At 34.5% G+C, this 14,697-nt stretch overlaps 1 protein-coding gene across 6 annotated transcripts in view; it reads left to right on the top strand.

Moving 5' to 3' along the window:
* Positions 1-14,697, top strand: part of LRRC34 (leucine rich repeat containing 34) — a 32,276-nt gene that overhangs the window by 12,836 nt on the left and 4,743 nt on the right. For 2 of the 6 annotated variants that reach the window (XM_077160986.1, XM_077160989.1), the window contains exons 6-11: positions 348-476; positions 2,880-2,975; positions 4,620-4,774; positions 6,999-7,154; positions 7,990-8,116; positions 9,329-9,669. In XM_077160986.1, coding sequence (XP_077017101.1) covers positions 348-476; positions 2,880-2,975; positions 4,620-4,774; positions 6,999-7,154; positions 7,990-8,116; positions 9,329-9,532 — 867 coding nt within the window. In that variant the 3' untranslated portion in view covers positions 9,533-9,669. Of the gene's footprint in view, positions 1-347; positions 477-2,879; positions 2,976-4,619; positions 4,775-6,998; positions 7,155-7,989; positions 8,117-9,328; positions 9,670-14,697 lie in introns of those variants that run through there. The other 4 variants (XM_077160991.1, XM_077160988.1, XM_077160987.1 and 1 more) reach the window with 3 other exon arrangements.

Genomic DNA, 14,697 nt, shown 5'->3' with positions numbered 1-14,697 from the left:
GCAAATGTTCTAAGAAATGATTATGATGATGAATATACAAAGAAAAAAAGAATGTTCATATTATATGTTGATTGGTTTTATTAATAAAATTTTTTTAAAAAACTGCTTCACTGGCTGGTAATTTTTTGGAATCTGTTTTCCTGAATATTCTTACTACTAAATTATTAAATTAGGTTTTTATTTATTGTAAGAAATGGAATGTTACCGTGTAAGGAATATATCCTATTCTATCTCTATAAAAAATTGATGAATTTGCAAATGTAATATAGTCTCCAACTCAGGCAATTTAAAGATAATTCTATGGATTAAAATTTAAATATCTAAGTTTTGATTATTTTACTTTTCAGAAGAATACATCTCTAAAGTACCTGAGAATGACTGGAAATAAGATTGAAAATAAAGGGGGAATGTTTTTTGCTGCAATGCTACAAGTTAATTCATCTTTAGAGAAATTAGATCTGGGAGACTGTGATCTTGTGAGTAAATGGTTAGGAGAAAATCACCCCTATATTGAATTTCATTCTCATAAGAAACCAGATTACAGGCCACTAAATTACACTCTTATGAATGATTAACATTGCCCCTGTTTAGTATCATAGAAAGGGTTTTTTCCTAGACAAAATAGTGCTGTTAATAAATCAGAATGTAGCAAATTACACCTTAGAATATCCAGTATAATATAAATATTACTAAGCTTCCATCTGTAGCCCACTTAACTTGTATGGGATTTTTAAAGAAAAATCATGTTAATTTTAATTAAACATACGCTTCCCAAATTTAAAATGATATAATTTAATTTTTTTTAAATGTGCAATGAATAGTCAAATTTTATATTGTAGCATAAAAACCTAAAATGTTAATACATTTTACAGGCTGCTCTGATCTTCATTTGATCTGGTAATGAGAAATATGTGTTTTTTGCCTGTCTTCGAACTTGAGGCTTCACTTTCCCAAACATGCTTTCAAACCATGAGGCTTACTCTTGGGAACCTATGGTCAGCACTAGGTTCAGCCCAGTGTTGCAAAGTCACTGGGACATGTAAACAATAAATGGGCTAGGAGGCTCTTGGGGGAACAGGTTCTGAAGTTATTACCTTTTTAAGAGGGTAGAGACAGCTAGTGTGGTACTGAGAAAGCATTAATTCAGCATTTATGGTCAGTGTGTACAAGACGCTATGCCAGATACTAAGGGTACAGCATGAGCTAGATGTGGTCTCTGCCTTTTTGGAGCTTATATTTTAGTTTGGAAGACATCAATAAGCAAATCAATAGAGAAACGTGCTATGAAGATGACAAATAATGTGCTTTGAAAACGGTGTGAAAGAAACCTGCTTACACAGGAGGGTCACCAAAGACCTAACTGAGGGGGTAATATTTAGGAGTTGCAAAGGATGAGAAGAAACTGCCATTGAGAAGGCCCCAAGGAGAACATTCCAGGCTGGGGGAACAGCATGTGTAAAATCTTATACAGTGGTTCCATAAGTGTGGTATGGATAGCATGACTGGTGCAGAGTGTGGTGATTTTAGTTCACATATATTTATTTTTACTGATACTTTCTATTTATTTCAAGGGATTCTGGTTTTTCATTTAAGGCACTTTATACAAAGCATTATCTAAAAATAAATACAAGTGGAGGGCAGGACACAGTGGCTCAGCAGGCAGAGTTCTCGCCTGTCATGCCAGAGACCCAGGTTTGATTCCCGGTGCCTGCCCATGCAAAAAAAAAATAAAAATAAATGAATAAAGTGGAATAGGGAAGTTGATTTAATGGAAAAGTATTAAACAAAGTGTTACGCAGATATGGCAAAAACATGAGGGAGATACATGAATAATGAAACTGCTTGAAAGCAGGAGTCTGGCAGGCTTGAGAACTGAAATGGCAGTGTGACTGAGCAGAGAGAATTAAAAGAATGCCTCAGAATGAAGGTGGAGGCATCTGCAGAGGAAGGTCATGCAATAAGGTCACATGAGTTGGGTTATGGACATGGGGAAAGGAGTGGAGAATGTGTTGCAAATGCAATGGAAAGGCTTTAACTTGAGGAGTGATGTGATCTGATTGATGTTTTTAAAAGGTCACTCTGGTTGCTCTGTGGGGAATAAGAAGGGAGCAAGAGGAGGCTGACGGCCACTTACGAGGGTACTGCGTTAGTCCAGATAAGAAATGATGATGAGTGGGATCGGGCAGTGGCCATGGAGATGGAGAGGAAGGGAATAATTTGAGACATCTTTTGGAGGTGGAATCTACAAGACTTACTTATCAACTGGGTGGGAGAGTAAGAGGGGTGGCGGAGTGAGGGGAGGCCCAGGTTTTCTGGCATAAAAACTCGGTTTGTGTGTAGAGCCCATCACAGAGATGGGAAAGAACTAGACCCTTTCCAGTAAGGTAGAAAGGGCTGGGCCTCTGGCAGCTATGAAAAATGATTAGTAACTCTTCCCTACCACACACACCTTTATAAATTAGTATGAATAAAAAAGAATGCCTGAACATGGGGGCGTATATAAGCAGTATGAGCCCCTACCCGAGAACCCCATGTGTGTCTGTACATCTGAGGACTGTGTCACTGGGCGTCACATAGAACCTTGAGAGGTTAGGAACAAACCTAGAAGCAAACACACTAGGAATAATGGATACTGAAACTTTAAGAAATTCCCCTTGTATATTGTAGATAGATTTTAGGGCAGGGAGAAAAGAATACAGTAACTGTTCGTTTCTGATTTTTATTAACCTCCAAGTAAAAGAGCAGGAACTGCTTAAACTTTTTTAAGAATAAAAATTTTGCTCTATCAGAATTTGAATAATTGATTTTGAAATATTTATTTAGGAAGATTAATTTATATACTTTGTTAGTTTCCTTAATGAATTTACCTGTTTTTGTAGGGAATGCAAAGTGTGATAGCATTTGCTACAGTTCTAACTCAAAACCAAGCCATTAGGGGAATAAACCTAAACCGTCCTATATTGTATGGTGAACAGGTATGTATTCAAAATGATAGCAGTTAGTATAATATCATGCAAATAAAGTTAAGGACTCAAAGTTATTTCAATGTCACAAATCCATGTTTTTGGAATTGTACTTACTATATCTGTAAACTCCTATTTATGTGCAAAACATTTTATTTAAAGAGAAATTATTACATAAATTCCTGATAAAACCTTTATATCTAAATATGATTTTAGATGTTGTTTATTTAAGAAGCAGGCATATCATCTTTTTTCTCATAAACTCAAGTTCTGACTGAGTAAATCTGTAAAGGACAAAATTCTGGGAGAGGGAAAAAACCTTTGCTATTTCTAACACTAGTTCTTTCCTTTAACAAGAATGGGTACTCTCAGGATTGTTGGCCTAAAAGTGCAATCACGGCACAAATACAAATATTTATTGGTATGTCCTGTGTGCCAGGTGCTGGGCAGAGCCATACTGGGACCCCTAAGTGGTCAGGTTTAATTATTTTATGATCCTAGTATCCCTTTTGCATATCTTTTCAAAGCCAAAGCAATAATCTAAACAAATCAAATATATAATTATACAATACTGACCACTTAATTAAATGCTTTGCAATTTTTCTATTGTACAGAGCACTTATTTTGTGCCAGCTACTTTTCATTTGTTAACTTACTTAATTCTCTGAGGAGGTCTAATTTTATCTATTTTACAGAAGTGTACATTGAGACTCAGCTCAATGAGATCATTTGCCCTAAGTCATATAGCTAGTAAAAGGTAAAGCTAACTTCTGGGTAGTTTTGAGTGTTATAGAGCTCATAGACTTTCTGCTATTGCTATGCAGTTTCACACAATTTTTAGTGTTTTTCACTAAAGTACTTATATAATGAGAGCAAATATCCATGTTCATACTTAGCATTTTCAATCACCATAAAACTTAATACATATAGAGCTATCATGCAAGAGAACGTCTCTTTACTATAAAATACTTCAGCCCATGTAAGACATGTTTTGATTTTGTTAAAAACTTAAGATCCTAAGTATTCAGGTTCTCACTGAGGTTGTATACTTTTTGCCCAGAAGCAACTAGATTGTGGAACTTTAAAAAAAATAAAAGTAGTCTTCCAGTAACTGGAAAACGAAACTAAAATATATTTTGGAAATGGGGGATAATTATAAAAAGGAGGAATAAGGTATATCACAGTTATTGAATATGTTTTACAGATAAAACCAAGATTGGGAGATGTGTTTGTATTTTGTCTAAAAACTATCAAGAGCGGAGACCAAACTCAAAGTTCAGTAACATATGGAGGGTGCAAAAAAGGTTCAGAGGTTCTTAAAAGGACAACAGCGGGGATGATTATCTGATGGACCATTTGTTTTTAATTTTTCCCCCTTCTGCAATGACTGTTTAGTTATTGTTTTTTAAAAATCACATGAACCAGGCTTCTTCACATTACTTAGTCACTATGTCCTACAAATGCCAATGCCTCCTGCTGGTTTCTAAAAAGGTAAAGATATCATTTGTGGTGAAGATGATTTTTTTAATGACAGGCCAAACAAATGCAAACTGTAGATGATAGTCTTAGCCAATATAATTTTTTAAATGGCTTAGCATGTTTGTAATACACATGTATTACTTCAAAGGTAGAAACAAGATTTTTATTTATTTTTAGGAAGAGTCCACAATCCATATAGGTCATATGTTAAAAGAAAATCACTGTCTTGTTGAACTTCATGTGAGTAAGCATGATATAAAAAATTACGGGATAAAACAGTTATGTGATGCACTCTATCTGAACACTAGCCTACGCTACCTTGATGTCAGCTGGTAAGTGATAACTTATACATTAAGTAATTCAAGAGTTAAGCAATGGGGGAGTGATTTATAAATATTCCTATAGTACATAAGACTGTTAGACACTAAGTCCAATGATTAGAAAATACAACAATTGTTAACCTTTTATCATGTCTTAATATTTATTAATTTAGTTTATATTGATATTTTATTTCTTAACTTGAATGAATTCTGGTTCAGTTAGGTAAATCAGAATGGAAGCAATAATTATGCCAAATTTTCATTAATTTTTTTTGCAAATTGAGTGATTTAAATAAAGCTTTACTAAAATATAAAGTATAATTTGGCCTAGAGTGGTAATTGTTATTCTGGGTTTTGAGGGGACTGTTTTATGTATATATAATCTGATATTTAGAGATAAGAATGAAGCTGATCAGGTCAGCATTAAGGTATTTCAGCATACAGGGGTAACAAAGACATTGCCTGTATTTTAGAACTTCACCTATCCTTTGAGACCAAAGGAAGAAAGTTTTATGTCCAGAACCTAGGTTTTCTGTAGCACCTAATCTAACTCCATGTGTCTGGATAGATCATTTAAACAATCCAAACACAGGATTATTGTGTTTAATAAGAATAAGAGCCTTTAATCCTGTATAGTTTAATGTACTGCCTGGATACATGCCAGAGTATACTAAACAGATAGTCAAAAAGTATTGGTAAAGTCCCTTGAGGGATGGCAGAAAATGCCAAATTCTCTACTCCTGTAGAGAATATTTCTGAATTCAAAAAGGCTGGCACCCAGACTGTCAAATTGGAAGACTCGTATGGCTATGAAGACAGATTAGAGCGACACACAACAGGCGCCTACAGGAGAATTCCCACCAGTGAATGAGATTTCAACTTGAAATCAGTCTTTTTACAAGAAGATGATCCTACTGAAGAGTATCTTAGTAAATATGGTATATATAGAAATCCTTTTGAAAAGCATTCAAATCTAATTGTACAGTTCGGTAACCAATCAGATAATAAAACTTCTGTGTATAACGAAGGCAGGACAACATTCAAAAAAAAAAAAAGCCAAACATTAGGGATGCCAAAATCAATAGATCAAGCCCTTTATCTTGAGGCTCGCTCTTGTGAAGCTTATGTATGTAGTGGAGAAGCTTGGCCTACCTATAGGTATGCCTAAGAGTTACTTCTGGAGGACCTCTTTTGTTGCTCAGATGTGGCCTCACTCTCTCTAAGCCCAACTCTGCAAGTGAAACCATTGCCCTCCTCCTACATGGGGCATGACATCCAGGGATGAGCCTGGCCCTGGCACCGTGGGATCAACAATGTCATCCTAACAGAAAGGGGGAAGAGAAGTGTAACAAATAAGGTATCAGTGGCTGAGAGTTCAAATAGAGTCAAGAAGAAACACTGGAGGTCATTCTTACGCAAGGTTCAGCTAGACATTGCTTGCCAAACCCCAACCAAAACCATTCTTCCCAATTCTAAAGAATACCTAGGGAATTACAGAAGATTCTACAAAGGTTCCATGCACCAGAGTAACTCTCCAAAACATACAACCTCCAGATAGGTCCCTGGACCAGATAAGTCCTGAAATGCAGAGGGTCCAGCCACTCCAGAACATCAACCAGTTCCATCCCCCTACTCCATATTATTGACAGCCCTTTCCAATATGAAAAAGTTAGAATGAGCATAACCCAAAAACCCCTAAAGAGTGGGAGAAAGAACAAAGGTGATGGTGGAGTTATACAGAGAAGGTTGGGTGTAACAAATGAGTATGATTGCTAAATCATCCTGATATTTCTTTTAGCCTCTAGTACCTTAAAAACTGGAATTGTAACCCATATCAAACCCTGAAATCAGTTCTACAACCAATTGTTGCAATGTACTTTGAAATTTATTGCTTTATGTATATGTTATTTAAAGAGGAGGAGGAGTATAACAGAGAAGATAGGATTAAACAAATGAGTATGACTGCTGAATTCATTATATTGATGTTTATGTTGGTCTCCAGTGTCTTGGAGCAGCTAGAAGGAAAAAACAAAAAATTATGGAACTGTATCCCATACCAAACTTTAAAATCTGATCTATAATTACTTGTTAAAATGTGCTTTGAAATTTATTGCCTTTTTGTATATATTTCACAATAAAAAAATGGAGTTAAAGTAGGTTTTCAAACATTTTATCTCTAAATAAAAGAACAATACTTTATACTTTTAAATATAACCAAATATTTTTCTTTTCCCAGCAATAAAATAACTCATGATGGAATGGTGTATTTGGCTGATGTACTGAAAATCAATACTACCCTGGAAATAATAGATCTTTCTTTTAACAGAATAGAAAATGCAGGAGCAAACTATCTCAGTGAAAGTCTTGCTTCACATAACAGGACTCTTAAAGCGTTAGTATGATTTTTTTTTATATATATACTGTATGGCAGGGTCACATTTCATTATTTTTCTATGGGAGTATCCTGTTATTGCAGCATCATTTGTTGAATTTTTATTTGTTTTGCTTATTTCTTTGTTTTCTGTGAAGTGCTTGGACCAGGAATTGAACCTGGGTCTCCTGCATGGCAGGCAAGAATTCTACCACTCAACTACCCTTGCAGCCCCAGTACAATTTCATATTTAATCATATAACTGTTTTAGAATACTAACCTCAAACTATTTGGTTTTTAAGATTATTATGAAATACAAAAATCCAATTTCCAAACTGATATCACAATAAAAAACAGTAACAGTTTAATTTCTTCTATTTTTCAAAAGCAACGTCCTTAAAAATTAGACTGACTTTAGATATGATTGCTTCTTAAAATAAGAAAATTCTTATTGCTTATATTATCCTGGGTTTCAACAGAAAAATCATAAGCATTCAATGTAATCAAGACTTAAAAATAAGAATGAATCAAAGAAGAAAACAATACTTGGATGACTTTATCCTGAAAAATGTATCTGTAAACCACCCAAACATTTACTGAATAACTAACAGAAAACAACAGTCTATCTTCAAAATGTAACTAACTGTATTAGGTACATGAAGCATTCAATTAGAAAACTAAGTTGCTTAGATTTTAGGTACAGTATTGTCAACATTTTGACCACTACATTTAAACATATTGAAGAATAATGCTAAGACTTTATACAATAAAATGTTTGCAATTAAAGTTGCTAACTTTTATTCTTTCTTCATGGAACTGCTGGTTTCTAGGGTAGTGACTTTTTGTTTCTCCATAGGTTGTCAGTAGTTAGCAACAACATAGAAGGAGAAGGACTTGTTGCACTTTCACAATCAATGAAAAAAAATCCCACACTCACTAACATCTACATTTGGGGAAACAAATTTGAAGAGGCTACATGTGTGGTAAGTTTTTTTCTTCACTGAAAGCTTTGTATGGAATCTTTTCTATAACATCAGATATTATTCACAACTTAGAAAGATGCCTTAGAAATTGTTACAAAGAATAATGAAATACTGCAGGTCTAATAAGATTTAATTTATCCCTAAAAATTAGCTACCAGAAAGTTTTGTCGCTGAAATAGCAAAAGATATCAAGTACCAGATTAGCATAAAGGTCATTGAATTACACATTAAAATTCTTCCAAAGTTGAAAAGGCTACTCTTAATTGTTGATTTGTTCTAAATTTGATGTGGCAAAATTTCCAGTCTGCTGAATAATTAAAGCAGGACATAAAACTTGGAGAGATAATAACAAACCGTTAAAATATTTGGTTTGTAACATAAATACAGAGTGCTTAATACCACTTTCAAAACAAACAAAAAAGAAGGCAACAGTTTTCATTTGGGGAGAATTAAGGAAAAAATTAGAGATATAATTCTCAAAATTTGTAAAAGGACTAATCAAAATTCCACCACTAAAATAAATTAAAATGTACACTACTACTATCTTAAAAATTCTTAATTTTAGATAAGCATCTATACCTTTTAGTAGTTCTACACACCAGAAGCTGAATAAGTTGTCTGGAAAAAAATGACAAAAGACAAGCTAAAAGCAGAAAGCAACCAGACTTTTAAACTTTTTAAATTTCTCACTGTATTGTGGCAGCCATATTGACAAACCAGTTCAACATGTTTGCACGACATCCTTCGATACCACAGATCCACAAGGATGTACAAAGAATCTTCAACAATGAAGAAATAATAGGCCAGCCAGGCCAGAAGTTCAGGATCAAACACTATGGAGATTTCTCTTAGCCTAAATCTGTAGATTAGCTTCTGGAGGTACATGCACTTTAAACAATTCTATGCCAAAACCAGAGATTCTGTCATCTGTCCACAAAATTGTTAATACAGAGAACTGCTAACTCTGGGACTCACAAAAGAAACATGCCTAATACATTATATATAAGCTTTGCAAAATTATAATTTCATTGTGTAAAATTAAATGACAAAAAAACTATCTTCAATACCTGGAAAATATTAAAGTTCAGCAATGCTATTCAGACCATTTTAAACTAAAAGTCAGCACAGCTAACTTGAATATTTAAATTTGTTTAAGCACTGTAAAATGAATAAACTATTTTCTTAGTATGGCTGTTTTCTTAAAAATTTTAGGCATATTCAGACTTAATTCAAACAGGCCGTCTACAACCAGACAATATAGATGTGGAGCCATTTGTGGTGGATGACCATGTTTATCTTGCAGAAGTCTCCAATGGACTTAAAAAACATTATTATTGGACACCAACTTACGGAGAAGCTTATGGCCATTCATCTAATGCAGGTTTTGCCCTTGTACCAGTAGGTCACCATCTATGAAAAACAAATTCTAAAATAATTTTTATACATTTGTCTTATTACTTTCACAGTCCAGTCATCAATATTTTATTGCCTATTCATTTTCTTTCATAAATTAGAACAAGTTATTTTTGTCAAATGTGTAAAAGATATGACTATATTGAACTCTAATTGTCCATTGTGTAAAACTAACTAATGTAATAAGAAATTTTACAGTGTAAAATTTTTAACTCTGGAAAGTGAGACCAAGGACCTAATATCCTTTTATAATGAAAATACAACCAAGTAATGAAACAGCATAAGAAAAAAGGTCACTACAAATATCCTAACTCAAAATTATTCAGGTGGCCGATTCTCAGTGAATTTCAAGCAGTTTCAAAGTGCAGAAGTTGAGAAAGTATGCTATATATCCCATTGTGTATTATACACGAGTGTTAATTGCAGTTTCACAAACATAGATTCATATATATATATATAAATATATAAACCCTTTCAAAACAAATCAGTGCTACTAATGTTTAAAGAGAAATTAGGATAGTTCTCTGTTGAAGCATGCCAATAACATTTTAGTATGATGGTAAACAGCTATTGTCCATGGCTCATCTTGTTTTCAAATTAAGATGAAGAGCAATGATGTAATCATTCCTTGATAACAAACCTGTTATTCACAACATTTTTATTACTCATACACAACAAAAGGAGATTGCTTAATCTGAATGATTTATTACTGCCCTAAACCAAGCAAAGTATGAAAAAAATATGTGGAAGTTTAAAAGGTTATTTTAAGATAAGGTTCTGGGGCAAACGTTAAAAATACAGATTCTTAGAAAATCTCAGGATCATCTGGGGAGCTGCATTTTTACAACCCAGGTCATCCCTAATCTCATTGAAGTTTGAGAACCAATGTTCTGATTTCTTCACTCTTCCAATTGGTTGTTTTTTTTTAATATTTTAATTAAGTATAGCAATCATATTGAAAATGATGAATTATCATAATGCTAACACATTCGGGTTATCATGACTCAGGGTAAAGAGAGTAAATGGCACCAACTTCCCTGAAGCTCCCACTCCTCCTCCAATAGGCAACCACTCTCCCGACTTAAATTTTATATAAATGGAATCGGACAGTATGTACTGTTTTTGTGTCAGGATTCTTTTGGTCAACATTGTATTAGTGTGGTTCATTCATGTTGTTTAACATAGCAGTAGTTCATTTTTCATTGTTGGAAGTATTCTTTCACATGTGGGTGGGTAGTAGAGGAGTCTATAGGATTCTGGAAAGAGTATCTTAGGCTAGGACACAGACACATCAAAGAAAACCTTAGCAATGTGGATTTCAGAAATGGAAGGCTTGAAGGCTACTCTCTGTTACTGTGTACTAGGAAAAGAGTGGTCAAATACCCATCTTCTTCCGAGGCAAGACTCAGAAGGTAGCTGAATTAAAAATCAGGAGGCTTGCTTTGAGCCTGCAGTGGAGTGGCATGCTGGATGCTTGAGAGAGATGCATGTGATAGAACATCAGAGAATTCTCCATATCCAAGAAGACTGAGATGAGGCCTGTGCAGCCAAAAATGACTAGGCCTTGACTAGACTAGGAGATCTGATCACATATTTTACAAGTTGTTGCTACTGCAGCAGAGGTCAGTAATGATGTCCAGAGAATGGAGGAGCTAAAAACCCCGTCTTCCCATGTCATTATGTTATGTAAATCCCCTCCATAAACCTGAACACCATTTTAGAGAAAGACAAAGAGTGGAAATAAGAGCAGTTTTCCCAAAGATTAAGATTAACTAAAGGGGACAATTATATCCCCTTTATATCAGAGATTAAGTTTTAAAGTAGTTAGGACAAAAATTTTACTGACTGTGTAGATATTTAAGAGGAAGGACAGATTCTTTCCTCTGCACATCTGCATTGTGAAGTTGCTACCATATCACATTATAAGTGTCCTCCCATTTTCCTCTTAACAATCATCCTTTAAAATTCAGCTCAAATATGGCCTCATTAACAGTGTTGCAGATCATATTGTTATGCTTATCAGTTTTGTGTTTCAAATTTAAAAGCAAGAAATAAAGGGTTTATAACTTAGATCTTTGATAAAATAGTGATCTTTTTCATTATTCTCTACTACTCAAACCGTATCACTCTGGCCTTTATTCCCACTATTATACTGCAAAAACCTGCCAAAGCATCATCAATCAAGCCCATCAACTAACCTAATGCTGTCTTTTATCCACTCTTTAATGTCTCTGTACCATGTAGTACCTTTGTCTTTGAACTCGCACTACCCTGATTTTTTTTGTTTTCACTTTTCATCTCCTTTTTTGTGTTTTGTTTATCCTGTAGAGGCATTTTCCCCAAGATTTTGTCATCTTCTGTTGTCCTGTTCCATCTCCCAGGGCCATCTTAATAATTTCTATCACAATAATTGTTAGCCTTATGCAGATGATTCCAAGATCACTATCTCTAGCTTTAACTTCTGAATTTCAGGCTCCATTTCCAAATTCACCTAGGTATTTCATCACCAAAGTAAGCACAGCCTAAATAAAATTTTCCTCCCACAAATATATTCCTTGACTTACCTTCCCTATCAGTTATGGCGTCACCATCTTCTCAGTCACCCAAGCTCAGACCTTAGGCATCTAAGGTGGGGATGTTTTATTGCAAGCAATAAGATTCTGACTTAAGCCTGTTCAAGAGCAAGTAAGTTGACAATGTTAAAATAAATTTAGAGTGAAATGCTGGTGATTGATGAGGGGGAGGGGGAGTATGTTATATATGAATTTTTTTCTGTTTTCTTATTTCTTTTTCTGAGTAGATGCAGATGTTCTAAGAAATAATCATGATGAATATGCAACTATGTGATGATATTCTGAATTACCGATTATATATGTAGAACAAAATGAGCAAAAATTACGAATGTTTGCATTTGTTTGGGTTTTTTTTTGTATTTAAAAAAAACTTTAAATTAAAAAAAAAAGAACAAGTGAGTTTACTGCAAGGATGCTATCATGGTCAGGTTCATATGTCAACTTGGCCAAGTAGTGGTGGTGGTACCTGTTTGTCTGTTTAGGCAAGTACTTGCCTGTCTGTTGCAATGAGGACATTTCATAGAATTAAATCATGATCAGGTCAGCTGCGTCCACAGCTGATTCCATTTGTAATCAGGCAAAGGGAGTGTCTCCTGCAATGAGTGATGCTTAATCTAATCACTGGAAGGAGGATTCACAAGAGACAGGCTCTCTTCCTGCTTCCGCTGGCAAGTCTCTCCTGTGGAGTTCATCCAGACCCTCCATCGGAATCATTGGCTTCACAGTGTGCCCTGTGGATTTCCCACGATCACATGAGGTACTTTTATAAAGTTTATATTTGCGAGTGTTCCCTGTTGATTCTGTTTCTCTAGAGAACCCTAATACAGATGCATCCTAAGGACAGGAAATAAACCACAGCTGTGCTCCCTCAACACTGGGCCTACAAAGCCGGAAACCAGGGTCACTCCTATCTCCTACAGAGCCTCAGTCTTTTGGCCCTGCTTTCTTGCTTCATTCCCTTGCTGTGCTCTATAAATCAACTCTTCTGCTTATCCATCATTTCCTGTAGACTTTAGTTGGTTCACTGTCACTAGGCTAGTTCTAAATGACCTTTTCATTTACCTGATAGTCTCTGAATTTTGTAACTCAAATTTTTGAGAACGATTCTGACCAGCTCAGTCCTGCATAATTGTTTCTCCAGTTAACTGTGATTGCAAGTATGGAATCAGTGTTACAAACTTGACTGTCTAATCCCTGTCCTTCAGCAGTCAACTTTGATTGACGGTTTGAGATCACAGATCATATATGTGGGTTTCTAATCTCACCCATTCAGCACAGGCTGTAAGTGGAGGGCTATTTCAAAAAAGACTGCATGGACATAGTCTTTGACTCCTATATCCTTTCCATTACATACTTTCTCTTGATTCTGCCTGTCTTACTTCCCAGGCAGCTCTGTGCAGAACCTCCCCTCAGCAATCTCCTCTTGTTTGCCTACCCAGGTGAGCAATGGCTGAGCAGCATTTTCTTTCTTGTCTCCTTCCACTACAACACTCAATATTCTGGCTTGTTTTATTACTATCTATGCTTGTCTTTCCTATTTGACTGTAAACTTAAGGGTAGAATTAATCTATTCATATTCATGGCTTATGTGTTCTGATGTCAGTATTTTTCCAACATTTGAAATACTGACTAGATACTTTTATGCAAAAATGCATTCATATCCATGTTTCAATTTAGTACTCTTCTTGAAATTAAATATCCTAATTCTTGAGAGCTTATTATGTTTACATAATTATCTAATTCCTTAAAGAAATATACCAAACCTCTTTTTAATGATGGGGCATGGGTTGCAAAGGACAGAATAGACTGTATCGTTGTCACAAGAAATTAATGCTCCAATAAATAAATCTCTATACTGTTCATAAATAGTGAATGAAAATGTAGAATTTACAGTAACTGCATTAAAACAGAATTCCTTTCTACTTGTTCTAAAGGCTCAAAATATTTGAGTAAAAGATTTATATGAATTTATTTTTAACTGCTTCCCCAAAATAGAACACTAAGTAATATTTAGACTAATAGTTCTTAATGTTTGGTATACATTAAAATCACCTGTGGGGCTTTTCCAGCATATATATGCCCTAGAGACTGTCTTATCCAGTAGGTGAAGTGGGGCAGGGGTGGGCTAGATATATATTTTTTATGTTTCTGATATGCATCAAATGTTAAGACCATTACCTTATTTAAAAAAAAAACAAATCCGTGCACATTAATTGTCTTTATATAAGTACATTTCAACTACTCTCATTTGCACAATTTCTGTAGAATTGAAATATACAGAAAAGCATTAAATTCTGTTGCAATGGAACTGACAGAACTTTTTCCTTTGAAAAAATAAAAACAATTTTCTAAAATCCGTTTTTAAAAATCCTGTGAAATTAAACCTAAAACAAATACCATTTAAAAATGGCAAAAATCATTTATATATAATCTAAGATTTCTGTTTAGAAAGTCTAAAATCTAACATTATAGAAGGAATAATCTAATACAAATACAAAACAATTAAATTCATTTAGAAAATAATTCAATTCTCAGTAAGATCTTCAACATTTTTAAGAAAGACTTTCAACCAACTCTGTAATACTTAATTAAGAA

The sequence above is a fragment of the Tamandua tetradactyla genome, chromosome 5, assembly GCF_023851605.1.
Source record: "Tamandua tetradactyla isolate mTamTet1 chromosome 5, mTamTet1.pri, whole genome shotgun sequence".
NCBI classification, from domain to species: domain Eukaryota; kingdom Metazoa; phylum Chordata; class Mammalia; order Pilosa; family Myrmecophagidae; genus Tamandua; species Tamandua tetradactyla.
Note: the sequence above shows the minus strand (reverse complement) of the source record. Positions and strands in the feature narration are given on the sequence as shown.